Source organism: Austrofundulus limnaeus, unplaced genomic scaffold (assembly GCF_001266775.1).
Source record: "Austrofundulus limnaeus strain Quisiro unplaced genomic scaffold, Austrofundulus_limnaeus-1.0 Scaffold4, whole genome shotgun sequence".
Taxonomy (NCBI): domain Eukaryota; kingdom Metazoa; phylum Chordata; class Actinopteri; order Cyprinodontiformes; family Rivulidae; genus Austrofundulus; species Austrofundulus limnaeus.
This window is the reverse complement of record NW_013952406.1, coordinates 5708634-5722862: the sequence shown is the minus strand read 5'-3', so window position 1 is coordinate 5722862 and position 14229 is coordinate 5708634. Positions and strand designations below refer to the sequence as shown.

The 14229-nt window shown below is 40.0% G+C and overlaps 1 protein-coding gene across 1 annotated transcript in view; it reads left to right on the top strand.

The window, feature by feature from the left end:
• The first annotated feature begins 177 nt into the window (after positions 1 to 177).
• ppap2d (phosphatidic acid phosphatase type 2D) overlaps positions 178 to 14229 on the top strand; it is a 21705-nt gene continuing 7653 nt past the window's right edge. Inside the window, exon 1 of the mRNA XM_014025010.1 lies at positions 178 to 759. Within this exon, the coding sequence (XP_013880464.1) occupies positions 552 to 759 (208 nt within the window). The 5' untranslated portion in view covers positions 178 to 551. The remainder of the gene's footprint in view (positions 760 to 14229) is intronic.

The window sequence follows — 14229 nt, the reverse complement described above, 5'->3', positions numbered from 1 at the left end:
CACACACACACACACACACCCATGTGCGTTTCAGCTTTCAGCTTCTCGTGCGTAAAGTTAGCGGCAGGAAGCTATACCGGAAATGGTGCCTTTTTTAAACAAAATAAATGTTCCACTTCATCCGTTGGGAGGAGCTTGCAAAAGCAAAGCACTTTACTGGGAAAGCCTAAAGTTCAGTGTGGTTCGTTTTTGTCTCATAGGTGTAAATATCTGTTCAGAGGACACAGAGAGAGCTGGAAGGACAACATGCGCCCTCTCAGAAATTACTTGAGCTTCTTTTAGTTAAGTAGTTTTTTTTCCCTGTCTTCTCCCCTCCCTGCTGTCCTCTTTATTGATGATAAACTCAAGTGAAAGCGGCCGATCGGTCTGAGCAGGTTCTGCTGCTGTCAAACTTCACTTGACATGGATTATTTGCACCGACGGACGCACTAGAAACTTTCTTTTYCTAATCATTTGTTTTTTAAATCACTGATTCACCGACTGGCGGCAACAGAAGGGACTTGCTGCTGTTCCAGTTGCTTTTAACTGTTTGCTTTTGAGAAGATAAAGACATGCAGAAGTTGAATTCGAGCGGGACGCACTGTAACACGCTGCCCCGGGACGCGGAGCTGCAGCTGCGGCTGGCGGACAGCGGAGGGTCCGGGGAAGGGAAGGAGAACGGAGCGGGGGCACAGTTTCTGCCCCGGACTGAGGAAGGGGGCTCGTTTTGCACCAAGAGGAGGATGCTTGTCGGTTTGGATGTAATATGTCTCTGTGTTGGTAAGATTGAAGCTATAATGGCTCTGATCCAACTTTACGCACAAAGTGCAACCTAATATCTGCACTCTTAGTTATTTAACAACTAGCCTAATGCTTTAAAAATCGTACTGTTTGTTGCTCATGTGTCAGTGTGTTAGTAACGAAGTTGTTGTCCCCACATAAGCGTGGGGGAAAAAGCCCACCAGGAGGGGATGTATTTGCGCAAATGTTACTGAAGCTGCAAAGCACTTTTCCAGAAGTTCCGTGGAAAGTGTTCAAAAGGCAGGAAAGCGCCTCCTCACGTGGGGAGGGCAGAGCAGGAGAGGGGTGGAGGGAGGGTGGGGGGAGTGGGGGCTMATCTGGCAGCAGCAGACTCGTCCCGAGAATTCATCTGTTCCCATGGCAACCCTCCCAGAGCTCCCGGGAGAAGAACGTGGGAACTGGGGTAAAAATCCAGGCCTCGTGCTTGTGTTCTCGTGCCGAAAATTACCCCCTCACCCCTCACCCCCCCACCCCACCCGGTTCACGAGCTCCTCAGCCTGTCCTCGCAGGGTGGGACTGATCCATGACACTCAAACAGCTGAAACTCTGGTTTTTTTACTGTGATGTCAGAAAAAACTGAGGAGAGACAAAGTGTAATGATGCGATGAGAGAACAAGTTAGTATCACCTGAAGATACCAAATAATACTGCTACTACAACAAGTATTTTTTTTAAATGCTGAAACTTTAAATTCCCAAAGTTAGCAGCTTTAAGAAGTTCAGTTTATGAGTAACAGAGGAGAATAAATCTCAGATATTCACTCGGATTCAGTTCAAACTTAATCTGCTTGGTTTTAATTTAAGGTAGAAGACTCCAGTTTCCAAAAATGATGTTTAAATATTAAACTTTTAGTGACAACATTAGAATGTTCTCTTTATGTCCTCAATTCAAACACTATCTCTATTTATTAGCTTATTAATCTTGTTTTTAATGTGTTGTTCTATTTTTGGATTCATTAAATTAAATACAAAATACACAATATTCCAGTCAAAACCCCTCTGTATTGAGGACTTTATTGGCTAAATTAAAGGCTCTTACCCTGTCACCAAGTGTTTTACATAAAGGACAGAAATGTCCTCAAAATATAAACATTTGTGATAAAAAAAAACACCAAACATGTTTGAGTTTTGATGTTCGATCAGACTTTTAAAGAAAAGTTCTGATTTTTTTTAAGTCACAAAAAATTCTAGCCTCTGAACAGATGACAGGAAGTTTATTGGCTGGGAGGACATATGCAGTGTTCTGAAGCGTTTCATGTTGTCGTGACAAACGTAGGGAAGGGAGCATCAGGGTTGTGTGATTAAGTGTTTATCCATTTGGGCAGCAAACAGAAGAGAGGTAGAACCCGTCAAGGCAGACCAACGGGTCTGATGCTCGTTGGCAGTTACAGCCTTAGAAATCATGAGGCAAACAAAACAGCAGCGCGTGACAGTTAGCTTCATTGCCATGAAATTCGTAACCCCTAAAGGTATGCAATTACAGCTGTTCACTCTGCACACTTCTGAGCAGCTTTGGTTGTCGGGTTTTCGGATCTGGACAGTGACCCCATCGTCAGTCAGTGCCGACGGGAAAAGGGTCTCTGTCAGGACTCAAACTGAGGCGTTCTCACAAAAAAAAAAATGCATGCCTTGACCCCTCTTACCCCTCCCCTGTAGTGTGTAGATAACTGCWCTGAGTCTGAGTTACACAACATCCAGTGGGACTCAACTGTCTTAAAACATGTGAAATAAAACCTCGTATAGATTTCTTATTTTTGAATAACTCCTTTCAGGAGTTTAGAAAATATTCKGCAGCTCTCAGCAGCTTTGCATCAGCAGGAAGGTTCCGAGTTGAAAAACCTGCTGTTTTGCTTGTGGAGTTTGTTTGTTCTTCACGTTGTTGCACGGGGCTTCTCCAAGTGCTCCAGTTTCCTCCCATAGTCCCAGAGCAGGCGTGCAAGGTAATTACTGATTCTAAACTGGCAGCAAACACAAGTGTGGATGTGCATGTTTGTGTAAGCTCCCGAATGGACCCGTCCTGTCCAGGATGTATCCCACCACCTCCCACCAGTGTCAGTTGGTGTCAACTCCCACATGACCCTACAGGATAAAGCAAAAACATTTTGTTCGAGTTTGTTGAGTWTGCACGTATGTTGTTCCAGTTTTATTCATTTTTATTGCACGTCTATAAGTGTTCACAATTTATCATCTCATCTACAATATTATTATTGACTATTATAGATAATAAGTTTTAAAATGAGACTTTATGAATGTGTCTCAATAATTCAGGCCACACCCTACATGGGCCATAGGCTGCTAGTCTTAAGCTGCATAAACTGTTGGGAAATCAGACGGTCTAGTCTACGTATTATATATGTTTGTGTGACCATGCGCTGCCCTATTACCACTGTAATATGTTTTATATCACATGGCTTCAGTTGTCTTTTTCATGGTAAAAAAAAAATCAGTATTATTTAAAAATATTACACATTAATAAATAAAAAAAACATTAATTTTCTGGGTTCAGCTCCAGTGTCAGTACTTTCATCTGCATTTTATTTAACATTTTATTGCAGCAAAAATTTTATCRGCTAAGTTGCTAAACATACATTTAAAAACAAAATCTTCAGTCTGTGATAAATTTCCAATCCGTTGTAAAAAAAATAAAAAATAAAAAAGCCCAACAACCTCCGCCATCTTCATATGTTTGTTGACGGTGTAATGAATCCTGGGATATTTTCGGCCACATAGGATACTCAGAAGCAGTCTAAGTTTTTGGGGTTTTGTTGGCTGCTTCAGTAGTACTATGAATTGGGACAGCCTACGGCACTGTTCACATGAGTAATTGTCCTGTGAACAGGGGGAGTTTGCAGAAATTTATTTAGTCATTTAGAAACTGATTTTAGAAGCACCACACCCATCCATCCATCCATCCATCCATTTTCTGTACATGCTTCTTCCTTTTTCAGGGTTGCGTGAAGCACCACACCATATTCATAGTTTTCCTTTTTAAGTATTGATTCTTGTGATCTATTGTTTGACTATTGTTATGTCTTGATTAAAATAGTTGTAATTACATGTCCAAGACATCATGACAACACATAGATAAACCGTTATAAACTCATTAGGACAGATATTTTCTATACGAGCGTCTGCGATTCAGCCGTAGGCCTGTAGTGGGCGYACCAGGCACTGAAGATCCCTGTATTTAAAGACCGGAACTTACGGTTTCGAGCAGCGCTGATTTGCTTACTCCAGCCATGAGCAATRAAGCTTTGCTCAGAACCAGATCTGGGGTTGTATGGTTCAATTTTCTTCACTTTTTAWTCTATTCAATATTTATGTGGTTTTGTCACGATTTCAGTTAACMAACACTAAATTATCTTACAGCACGKTGATGCAAGCATCCGACAARTGCCCCCTGCGTGGGCTGCAACCCTGAATTGAGACACAGCATATGTCGTATGCTACATTCCAACACATACTTGCTAATAATTGATGTTATTAGCCCTAAATTATAGACTCCCGTCCGTCTGACTGCATCCTGCATTTCTGTCCCAGAAATCATCACACTGTTGTCAGCAGATGCCTAATTTGACTCATCTGTTGGCATCTGGCAGTGAATGGTAACCCTAATCAGAGATGAATCGGTCCATTCTTTTCGCTCTGCCTTTTTTAATCTCTGACTAACAAAATTCTCCCTTAAAATCACCATCATCTGATTCGTCTCAGACAGTTGACCTGGCAGCGTAATTCATCCTGTAAAGGGGCTCTTTCACTACTGTAATAGTGGAATCTTACCCCCAGGCCTCATTGTAATTATATGAGCAGGCGAAGAGTGAGGAAGATTTCCGAGGTTTTTATCATTACTTTCATGTCGGGGTTTAGCTTTGATTTGCCTCAAAGTGGCGACATGAACTTAGTGTGTTGTGGTATTTTTAAATGTGTTTGTGGAAATTAAGTGAGGCTTTAACTGATCTTACTCTTTACTCAACATCAGGCTAGTCTAAAATCATTGCAGCTTACGGCTAAAAGCTCATGTAGCTTCTAGAACATAATACATTCTTCTCAAAGATGGATTGTTCTGGTTCAGCTGTGCTCCCATCTTCTACGTGAGATCCAAAACTTTAAAAAAAGCTTAAATCCGGTCAAGTGTTTACTTGTTTGTTAAAKTGTATGCAGTGTTGTATAAAGTACCTCAAAGTGATACTTGAGTAAAAGTACAAGTATCTTATCATAAAAATACTTTGGTAAAAGTTAAAGTCTTCAATAAAAATATTACTTGAGTAAAAGTCTTAAAGCATCTGATATTTTTTGTACTTAAGTATTAAAAGTAAAAGTGCTGAGTAAAAGTGAGCATTTAGATTTTCCAAAATGACATTTATTTGGAGGTGACTTCTCAAAAATATTTTTTCTAAGGGCGTGCAGCTGTGATGGTTTTGTACAAGCTAATAGGGTGTCAGAATGGTATATATTTATACTTCTCATCCAACCACAAATTCACTCTATGAAGGAGACACAATTTATGAAGATAGTATTTTCTTTAAGTAATAACAACTTGGAATAAAATAGGAGTAACAACTTTCTACTTCTTAATTTTTTTAAAAAAATATAGTGAGTAGGAAGTACAGATAATTGTGTAAAAATGCAATGAGTAAATGTAAAAAGTATGCTGAAAAATAATTACTCAAATACAGATACCCACAAATTCTGCTTAAGTACAGTAACAAAGTATTTGTACTTAGTTACTTTACAACTCTGAGTGTATGCATGCAYGCCTGTTGGGTTTGACTGAAAGAGAGCTGACAAAATCTATGCCCTGTGGCTGTGGCTAAGATTTAGAGTCCAGCCTCTGAGAGGTCAGGAGTCGTGGGGTGTTTATCATTTCTAASGAGCAAGCATGGACAGGCCTTCCAGCCGACTTTGCTGTTTTCTTTCTGCATTGTTGATCCTTACTGTCATCACCCCCAAAAAGTCTGTTATTCATTCTCTCAAGGGCAAATAGGCAGTGCGTCAATGTGAATGCCTTTAGGCTAGACCTTCAACTAGAGGTTAATTACTTAACTGGGTATTTTCACACATATTTWTAAATGGTTGAAAGTGACTCAAAATTCCTAAATGATATCGGTTTGTTTGTTAACCACAAGAAAGTGGTTGTTGCAACAGAAGAAGCCTCTGCAAGCAGTGGGAAAGAAAGGCAGGATACAGTCGATCACTACTAAGTGATTTACTCAACATGAAGCAGCATGCCAGGACTAGATGACTCCTATCTATGTTGCTGATCAGAATTCTGGACGGGCCTGTTCCCTCCAGCTTATCTCTGCTCATGGCTTCTTTTCTTTACCTTTTTCTTTTCTTCAAATAAACTTTACGTGAGGATTTTATTYAAGATGTACGTCRCTGTAAAGTCAGGTGTACGAGTGTGTTTTGTTTTCTTTGTGTCTGCATGTGTTTTTGGGCGTGTGGTGAATAAGAGCGCTTGTGATTCTTTTCTTTTTTAGGTAGAGAAAGCTGCCGAGTGAGTTAGACAGCAAAGGGCCATCACATCATGACGTGCTTGTGTGTACAAGCCCAGGAATATTAAATTGTTTCTTATGTTTGAAATTTGTGTGTGTGTGTGTGTGTGTGTGTGTGCATGCGGTAAAGTGTATGAGTCATACGGCTGCTAATGCAGAAACTACTACTAGCTGCCATGTGCTTGCTGTTTGTTGACAAATTTGCCGGTGCTGCTTTGCTGAACGTCGTGGGCCCCGACTCTCTGAAGTTATGGAACAAATTGGCGTCACTCTGCGGCTGACAGATGGAGAGCCATTAGGAATGGCTCAGTCAAATCATTAGCCAGTGGAAGAAGTGACTTTGCTCCTTGTTAGTGTTTTAATGCATCTCCTTTCCATTTGACAGCTGCGTGGAGGTTCAAGAATCCATTAGGTGTGCCTTTCTGCAGAAAGACCACACGGCTCCTACTCACTGTACTTTATTATATTACTTCCTTCACCTGTTAGTTTGCTACACTCGACGCAGAGCTCAGAAAAGTCTCTGATGCCTAAAGGCTGAGGGGCAAAGTGAGAGCCTGAATGAGTAACGAGCCCATGGGAGGGATAGGGAAAGAGACAGAGGGTTGAGAATCTACTGTAGGAGTCAAAAGGTCAGACCCATGGGCACCAAAGGGATCATACACACAGCTGCTGGTCTGTGTCTTGGTGCAGAAACAATGTTTAGAAAATGATGGGAAAAATTCAAACAGGAAAAAAATTTTTCAAATGTGATTTTAATGAGACAGCTGCAATCTTCTAGATGACAGTTGCATAAGTGCTTTGGGTGGTCCATAGGTATTAGTCATAATGAGTGAATAAAAATGTGTGCAGCACTCTATTTCTCTGTGCTCATTAGCTCGAATAGATCTGGGGAGGCTTACCATCAAGTTTTCTTCTCGACTCGAACTACAAACAGTAGCTTTGCTTTTGTGTTTCTGAGAACTAATGACTTGTTCGCTACTGTTTGTCCCTATAGGGGAAGACTTGGATGAACTCTCTTTGTGCTACTGCATGGTTACAGACCATTAAGATGATCGTATGACGGTGGCATTTGATGTTAGAGAAATGTTCCACTTTGTGTCCTCACGAGTTTCTCTCTGAAGTTGTTCCAAATGCAAGTTAAACTGACCAAACAGCCTTTCGCTTTCAACTTACAGACAAAACTTCCACAACCAGTCCGCACCAAGCCAAACTCATCGCTTGGCGTCTAATCTACATCTCTGTGTCATGTTAGCTCACCTTACTGTTTGCAGACTTACCTTCACTCCACAAAACCCTCCAGAGGAGCCTTTCAAAGTTTCCAGGATACATACCAGAGTGACGTGTTCATGTTCCCACTGAATCAAACAGAAAGACAAGCAGCCCACTACAAGCCTCACCGCTCACACCCTGAGCTCCGAAGCAGGAGTTCAGGAAGCAGAGCAGTCATGTGTGGAGAGAACAGACACAGCTGTGGGGTAGCATGTCTCCACTGGCCAGTGGCAACAATAACAATGGAAAGGGCACACAAGATCTCTCCTGGTAGACGTTTGGAAGATAAAGCAAGTTAAAAGCATTTGGAGGCACCACATCTAAAAAAAAAAATCGCTTTAAGCTTTGGTATTTTTTGTTTTGATGTTTAAAGATACTACAGTTTTGGGGCAGAACTGTGCCTTGAGTTGGCTTGTTGTTTTTATTTGAGTTATTCCCCATCTGAAAAGAGTCACGCATTAATAAGAAAGTTTTCTTGTAGGCTTKTTTGGAGCCCTGCTACAGACGATGTTGGCGATAGCAGATGGTTCAGTATTTATCGTTGTTGTGACTCCTCAAATCACCTTTGTCTTTGCTGATAAAKCTCCTCGTTATGCCATCAGGGCAGACAAAATAAAGCAGTTTAYAAGAACAATGCAGCCAAAATGGGAAATGAAAGGAGTATTGTGTTTGCAAAAAATGCTAAAATTAATTGTTTTTCTGCCTTTTCATCAGCTGAACTGGGCCTCCAAGGAAGAACAGAAACAAACTATTTTTTGCCGTTATATAAACTCGTAGAACTTTAATAGGGTATTTAGCAGTCTATGACTGGCAATAATAATCACTACTTTGGTGTGAATAACCACCGAGTTTAAAGGATCTTTACTTACAGCACAATAGTTGGTTTGTTTGGGTCTTAATTGTGCATAATCAAGTCTGTCAGGGAATTTTCCAGACTCTCTTCCAGCAAAGACAGAATTCCTGACTTTGCCAAAACTACATTGCTGAAATTGGATAGGGATTAAATCAAATATAAGATCAAGACTAGCTTATGAAGACRGCTCTGTGTTGTTAAAGTAATTATTGCACAAATAATTGCACAAGCACACCCAGACCAACACCATGCAGCAGTTTWTTATCATATTAAACCAGCTGCCTGGCTGCTTCTTGTGATGTTACCAGCATTTTTTCCTGTCTAAAATACAAAGCTGCATGATTTAGTCCWCTAACTTGTTATTTTTGAAGGGCTGACTAGAATGTAATTAAACAGCTCACAGTTGTTGTTTTTGGGAGGGAAACTGTTGGACATGAAAGCCAGGTAAGAGGCCTTTAGRGGATGGGATACCCATAAAGGGGGTTGCAGAGCTCATTCCAGACACAAGCTGTGGGCCAGATGGACCGGTGTTGACAGGTCACTAATTGATTGTCCTYCACTTCTGTCAAAGGGCAAATGTAGAACTAGGCCTGGACAGTCAAATATTATTGGGTGTGATGACACAGATAAYCATTGCTGTTGCTTAAATGTACATAGCTGTAGGCTGTGTCATGCTAATCCATTAGGTTCAGGCTGTACATCCAACAACAACATAATTTATTTAGATCTGCGATTGCGAACAAGCTGCTTGAAATGTTTTCTGCTCTAGTAGGATTATTTTTTGTTCAGGTTCTGGTGTGTATGTTTTTTTTCCCCCTCTGTGGTCGATTTGGCTGTCTGTTAGTTTCTGTGGCTGTAGCTTTGGTTTATTTGCATCCAAGTGTGGTTTATAGGTGTATGTGCTTGTGTTAGGTCTATAGGCAAGTTAGGGGTATTCTCCTGGTTGAGGCTGGGTCTTGTTTACAAAGTGGGTCCCAACAGAGCCCAGATCTTTGACCCTCACATTCCAGAAGCACCACTAATCGCCTCCGTCTGCTGTTCTTCATAGAGGAGCCCTAGCTGCATCTTTCATTGCTCCATCTCTTCAGATTTCTCTCACACCATTTTTATCGCCTTCAGCTCATTGTTTTTATTGGTGGTCTTGTTTTCTTGTACAGTATTGGTTTGCAGTTGACCAACACGACTAACAGAGGTTTTCTTTTGTTTGCTCTCATGCTTTAACCAATTTCTTCATAGGCATTTTTTTTATTTTTCTTGCTATTGGTTGTTGTTTTTCTGCTCTCACAGTGAGCTCATTCTGGGCTGTGGTCATAGATGTGTAAATTAGAACCAGAAGGGTTTCTCAGAGTGAGGCACATATCCCCTCTACTCCTTCCTCGTCCCCCTCTTTCTTTCTTTCCTTCCTTCTCTCCCTTTTGAGTATTTGAAAAGCATTCTGGCTTTGGATGTTAGACCCAGCAAGCAGCACTTTTTTTTTTTTGCTCGTCCGTGTGAGCCAACCCACTTCTCTGCCTTCTCTACTTTCGGTTCCCTTGCAGGCCCTCCAATGCTGGCTCTCTTTTTAAGCATGCCTGGGCCAGGTGCAGAGGTTTGCTCACAGCTGCGTGACAGATGATGTGAACGTCTCTGGAGCGTTTTTATGTCTTGTTGTGAAAACAGTTTTAATGTAGTTCCRAAGCACTGAGGTTGGCTGCAACACAAGAGCTTGTAATGTAGAAGGTTACATCGTTTCTGGTAAATTTGCTTTGTGATTTTTTTCYACATCGTTTTTAAAAAGTCTGACTCAAGAGAAAGATAGATTTTGTGACTAAATTTGTCTATATTTAACCACTACTCATCAATTTATAGTTRCAATTATTTAATGGCTGTTGGARGTAAGGCTGGATGATAAAACATGCATATGTCTGTCTCAGCACTTCATAGTTCCTATTAGACAATCCTGAAAATGATCCCTTATAAAGTCCATGTTGAGTGTTTTTGTCTTAATGGAAGTCCTATCCATTATCTCTCTGTCAATGCAGCAACATATTGATTAGTGAAAAGGGGACTGAATGTGTTGTAAAACCTGTCCAGAAGGCAGAGAGGAGGGCTGGTGATGGATTTTGTGGAAGCAAACATCTGCTGCCTGTTTGTTAAAAAACTGGTTCATTTAAATTTAAATTGTGTCTTTAGTATTCAAGTGTTGGACGTCTTTGAAAACAAGAGCTAACCAACACAATGATTTTTAGAAGCAAATAAAAAAGGCTGAAAAAACAGAAAATTACAAATTACTTTTGACCTTTCATTTGAAGAAGCATTACTTGGTTGTGCTGGATAAACTGGAATCTTCTATTATTCTTAAAAAGATCCCTGATTTGTTGTAACATTAGATTTTACTTGATAAACATTTATTTTAACTGTAAAATAAAGACTGTAAATATACTGTATGTTGTTTAGTTTTGTAAATTTTTAAAAATATATTTTAACACGGACAGAGCCATTTTATTTACATGCAAAGCATTCTGGGTAAATGATGATGTGGATAGGTCCTCAGTGTGAGCGAGCTATATCCACCTTGAAGGTTAATCTTGGACAATATCTGATGATCGACTCTTTTAAATGAAACCAGAGAGCGTTGACAGAGAGGAGAAGGTAGAAATGACTCAGCCTGTAACTGAAAATATAGATGGAGGACAACAGAGCTGCTTCATGGAAAAAGAACCTCAGCTTAGCCTGTTAGCCTTCGCGCTAGCGCTGACGCTATATTGCCTAATATGTATTAGCTCGGTGCTAGCGCGACAAACAAGCTAAACTGAGGTCCTCCATCCATATTTTCAGTTGCAGCTGAGTCATTTTTGTGTTCCCCTCTCTGTCATGTGGATGGAGGACCTCAGTGACGAGAGGAGAATTTGTAGCACTGAGCTAATACATATATATGGTGATAGCGTCAGGGCTAACGCTAAAGCTAACAGGCTAAGCTGAGGTTCTTCTTCCATGAAGCAGATCCATCTATATTTTCAGTTACAGGTTGAGTCATTTCTACCTTCTCCTCTCTGTCAAMGCTCTCTGATTTCATTTAAAAGAGTCGATCGTCAGATATTGTCCAAGATTAACCTTCAGTGTGGATATAGCTCGCTAGCAGCCTTGCACCGAGGATCTATCCACGTTATCATTTACCCAGAATGCTTTGCGTTTAAATAAAATGGCCCCGTATGTGTTATATATTTTTAAGCTTTTAGTTAAAAAATAATAAAAACAAAACATCCTACAGTATTTTAAAGTCTTTATTTTACAGTTAAAATATATGTTTATCAAATAAAGTCTAATGTTACAACTAATCAGGGATCCCTTTAAACAAAACAATGCACAACAAATGCATAATGCACAGACAAACTGAAACGTTTCCTGTCTTGATGTTTTGCATTAAGGATACACACATCAAGAAGACCTCTGTCTTTTGCTCACAAATCCAAAATAACAAAATATTGTCAACTATAAGCATTAAATGTTGTTCCTAATGTTCTGCTGTCATGTCTGAAGTGATAAAATGGTCTGAGTCCAAAGTCAAACTCAAACTAAACGATGAAAGGATGCCTGCAGAAGGTGTGTGTGATGTTCTGCCGGCAGACGTGGCAGCTGAATGAGATGAGTGAGAGATTAGGGTCAGATGAGAGGTGTCTCGTATCAGTCTTCTTCTTTGTTGGCGTCACGGCCTCTGCTATCTGTCTGCAGAGTGTTTTCCTCTGCGGCTCCCTCCCTTACTTCCTGCACAACCCTGTTTTGTCTTGCTTTCAGGACAACCTGACTTTGAACAGAGTTCACCAACATACACTTTTGACTGCAGCAGAACTTTTTAAATTCCAATTGATATGCATATAATTACAGTGCCAAAAATGCTACATCTTTTGATGGGTTCTGATTTTCTAATAGTCTTTGCTGTTGAGTCCATGAGGTTGGGATTAGTGTTTTACTAGTGGAGTGAATGATTATAACAAGGAAATCAACAGAACATACAATGGCTGGAAGAATCGGAGCATTAACTCTGGGAACATGCTCCCAAGTGTTGCATCGGTTCTCAACTTTGGAAAGCCAAAATTGTACGCTTGTATCGATTAAATACGTTTTGAAACCATTGTGTGTGTATTGAAATTTATATTTGCTTACTGTTTCTTTTTTGCTTGATTTTAAATGTGCATCCTGTGCACAACTCAGTCACGTAGCCTGAAAGATTCTCTGGCAGGAGTAGTGTTTTGGCCTGGGTGCGTTCCAGCCAACCAGCAGGCCGGGGATGAGAAGGAGAGGCACAGAGGTTAATGATTAGTCCCATGTTCTCACTGCATTCCATGGGGTGACAAGGGATAAGGGACAGAACACTGGACAAACCTCTGCAGAGTTGTTGGATATGAGAATACAGTGCTCATTTTGTAGGAGAATACCCCCCCCCCACCCCCCCACACACACACTACCACCACTACACACAACTTGTAACCAATGAACTTTCCCCATCAGACCATGAGGTTTGTTTGCTAAAGTYCACCAGACCTTGACCAGTTTTGTTTCTGATACAGAGCTGACCAGCCAGGAGCAGACAACAGTAAAYGTATCTGAAGACGGAATAAAATAATTCTTCTTTGTTTTCCTGGAAAATTAAAAAAATATATATACATTTTTTGGCTTTTTACACAGTGACTTGAATTTACACATTTTTTGACCATCTGCTGCCTAATTTTTCTTCATTATATTTATTTTAAGACGGAATAAAATAATTCTTCTTTGTTTTCCTGGAAAATAAAAAAATATATATATATATATACATTTTTTGGCTCTTTACACAGTGACTTGAATTTACACATTTTTTGACCATCTGCTGCCTAATTTTTCTTCATTATATTTATTTTCGTCTTACACWTTTTTTCCACTTTAGTTAAATTTTCACTTGTCGCATCCCATTCCTGTCCCTATGTAGTCCCAGACATAAGCTCACACCCTTAATGAAAAAGAAAAGACAAAAGCTCACAAATTATACCGTTTTTGTTAGCCACACATTGCATCAGAGAAAGAGCACATRTTATTTATATCACAAACTATTATCATACATCATGCACACATAACATTACAAATGTTTACTCAAGAGGGTGGTTAGGTTAGGGTTAGTGAGAGGAATGCAGTTAAAAATGCACCTTGTGTTTTTTTTTTATCTCAAATTGTAAAACACATGCCCATCAGACACAGAGCCCCACTCTATGGAGGAAGTTCAGAGATCTACATTCAGCTAAGTCCTGGCACGGGTCTTTGAGGCATGTCTGCCCTTCACTAGGTGATTTACTGTTAAGAACTTTCCAAAGAAGCTCACTCATTAACATAGTAATGGCTCAATCTTGCTCAAACAAATACAAAAATTTGTAAAAAAACAAAAAAAACAAACAAGGTGTGGAACAGCAGGGCACTAAAGGGGCAGGTGCTTAAAGTAAAAAAAAGGGCACAAATTGTACTGACGGCACCGCATTGTAGGGTGGAATATAATAGTTTCATCATTTGCTTAATTTATGTATTGTGCAGTCTATTTTCCCTGATGCCTGGAAGTTTGCTCAGATTACTCCCATTTTTAAATCTGGTGATCCAACAGAAGTTTCAAACTATCGGCCAATTTCTGTTCTTCCTATTTTTTCTAAGTTACTTGAAAAAACATTATTTAATCAACTACTTCAGCATCTAGAAGCTAATAATATGCTAAGCAATAGCCAACATGGTTTCCACACGTCAAGGTCAACCATGTCTGCATTAATTTTATTCACTGAACGAATACGTGCTGCTTTTATTAAGTATTCAAATATTTTAATGTATGCTGACGATAC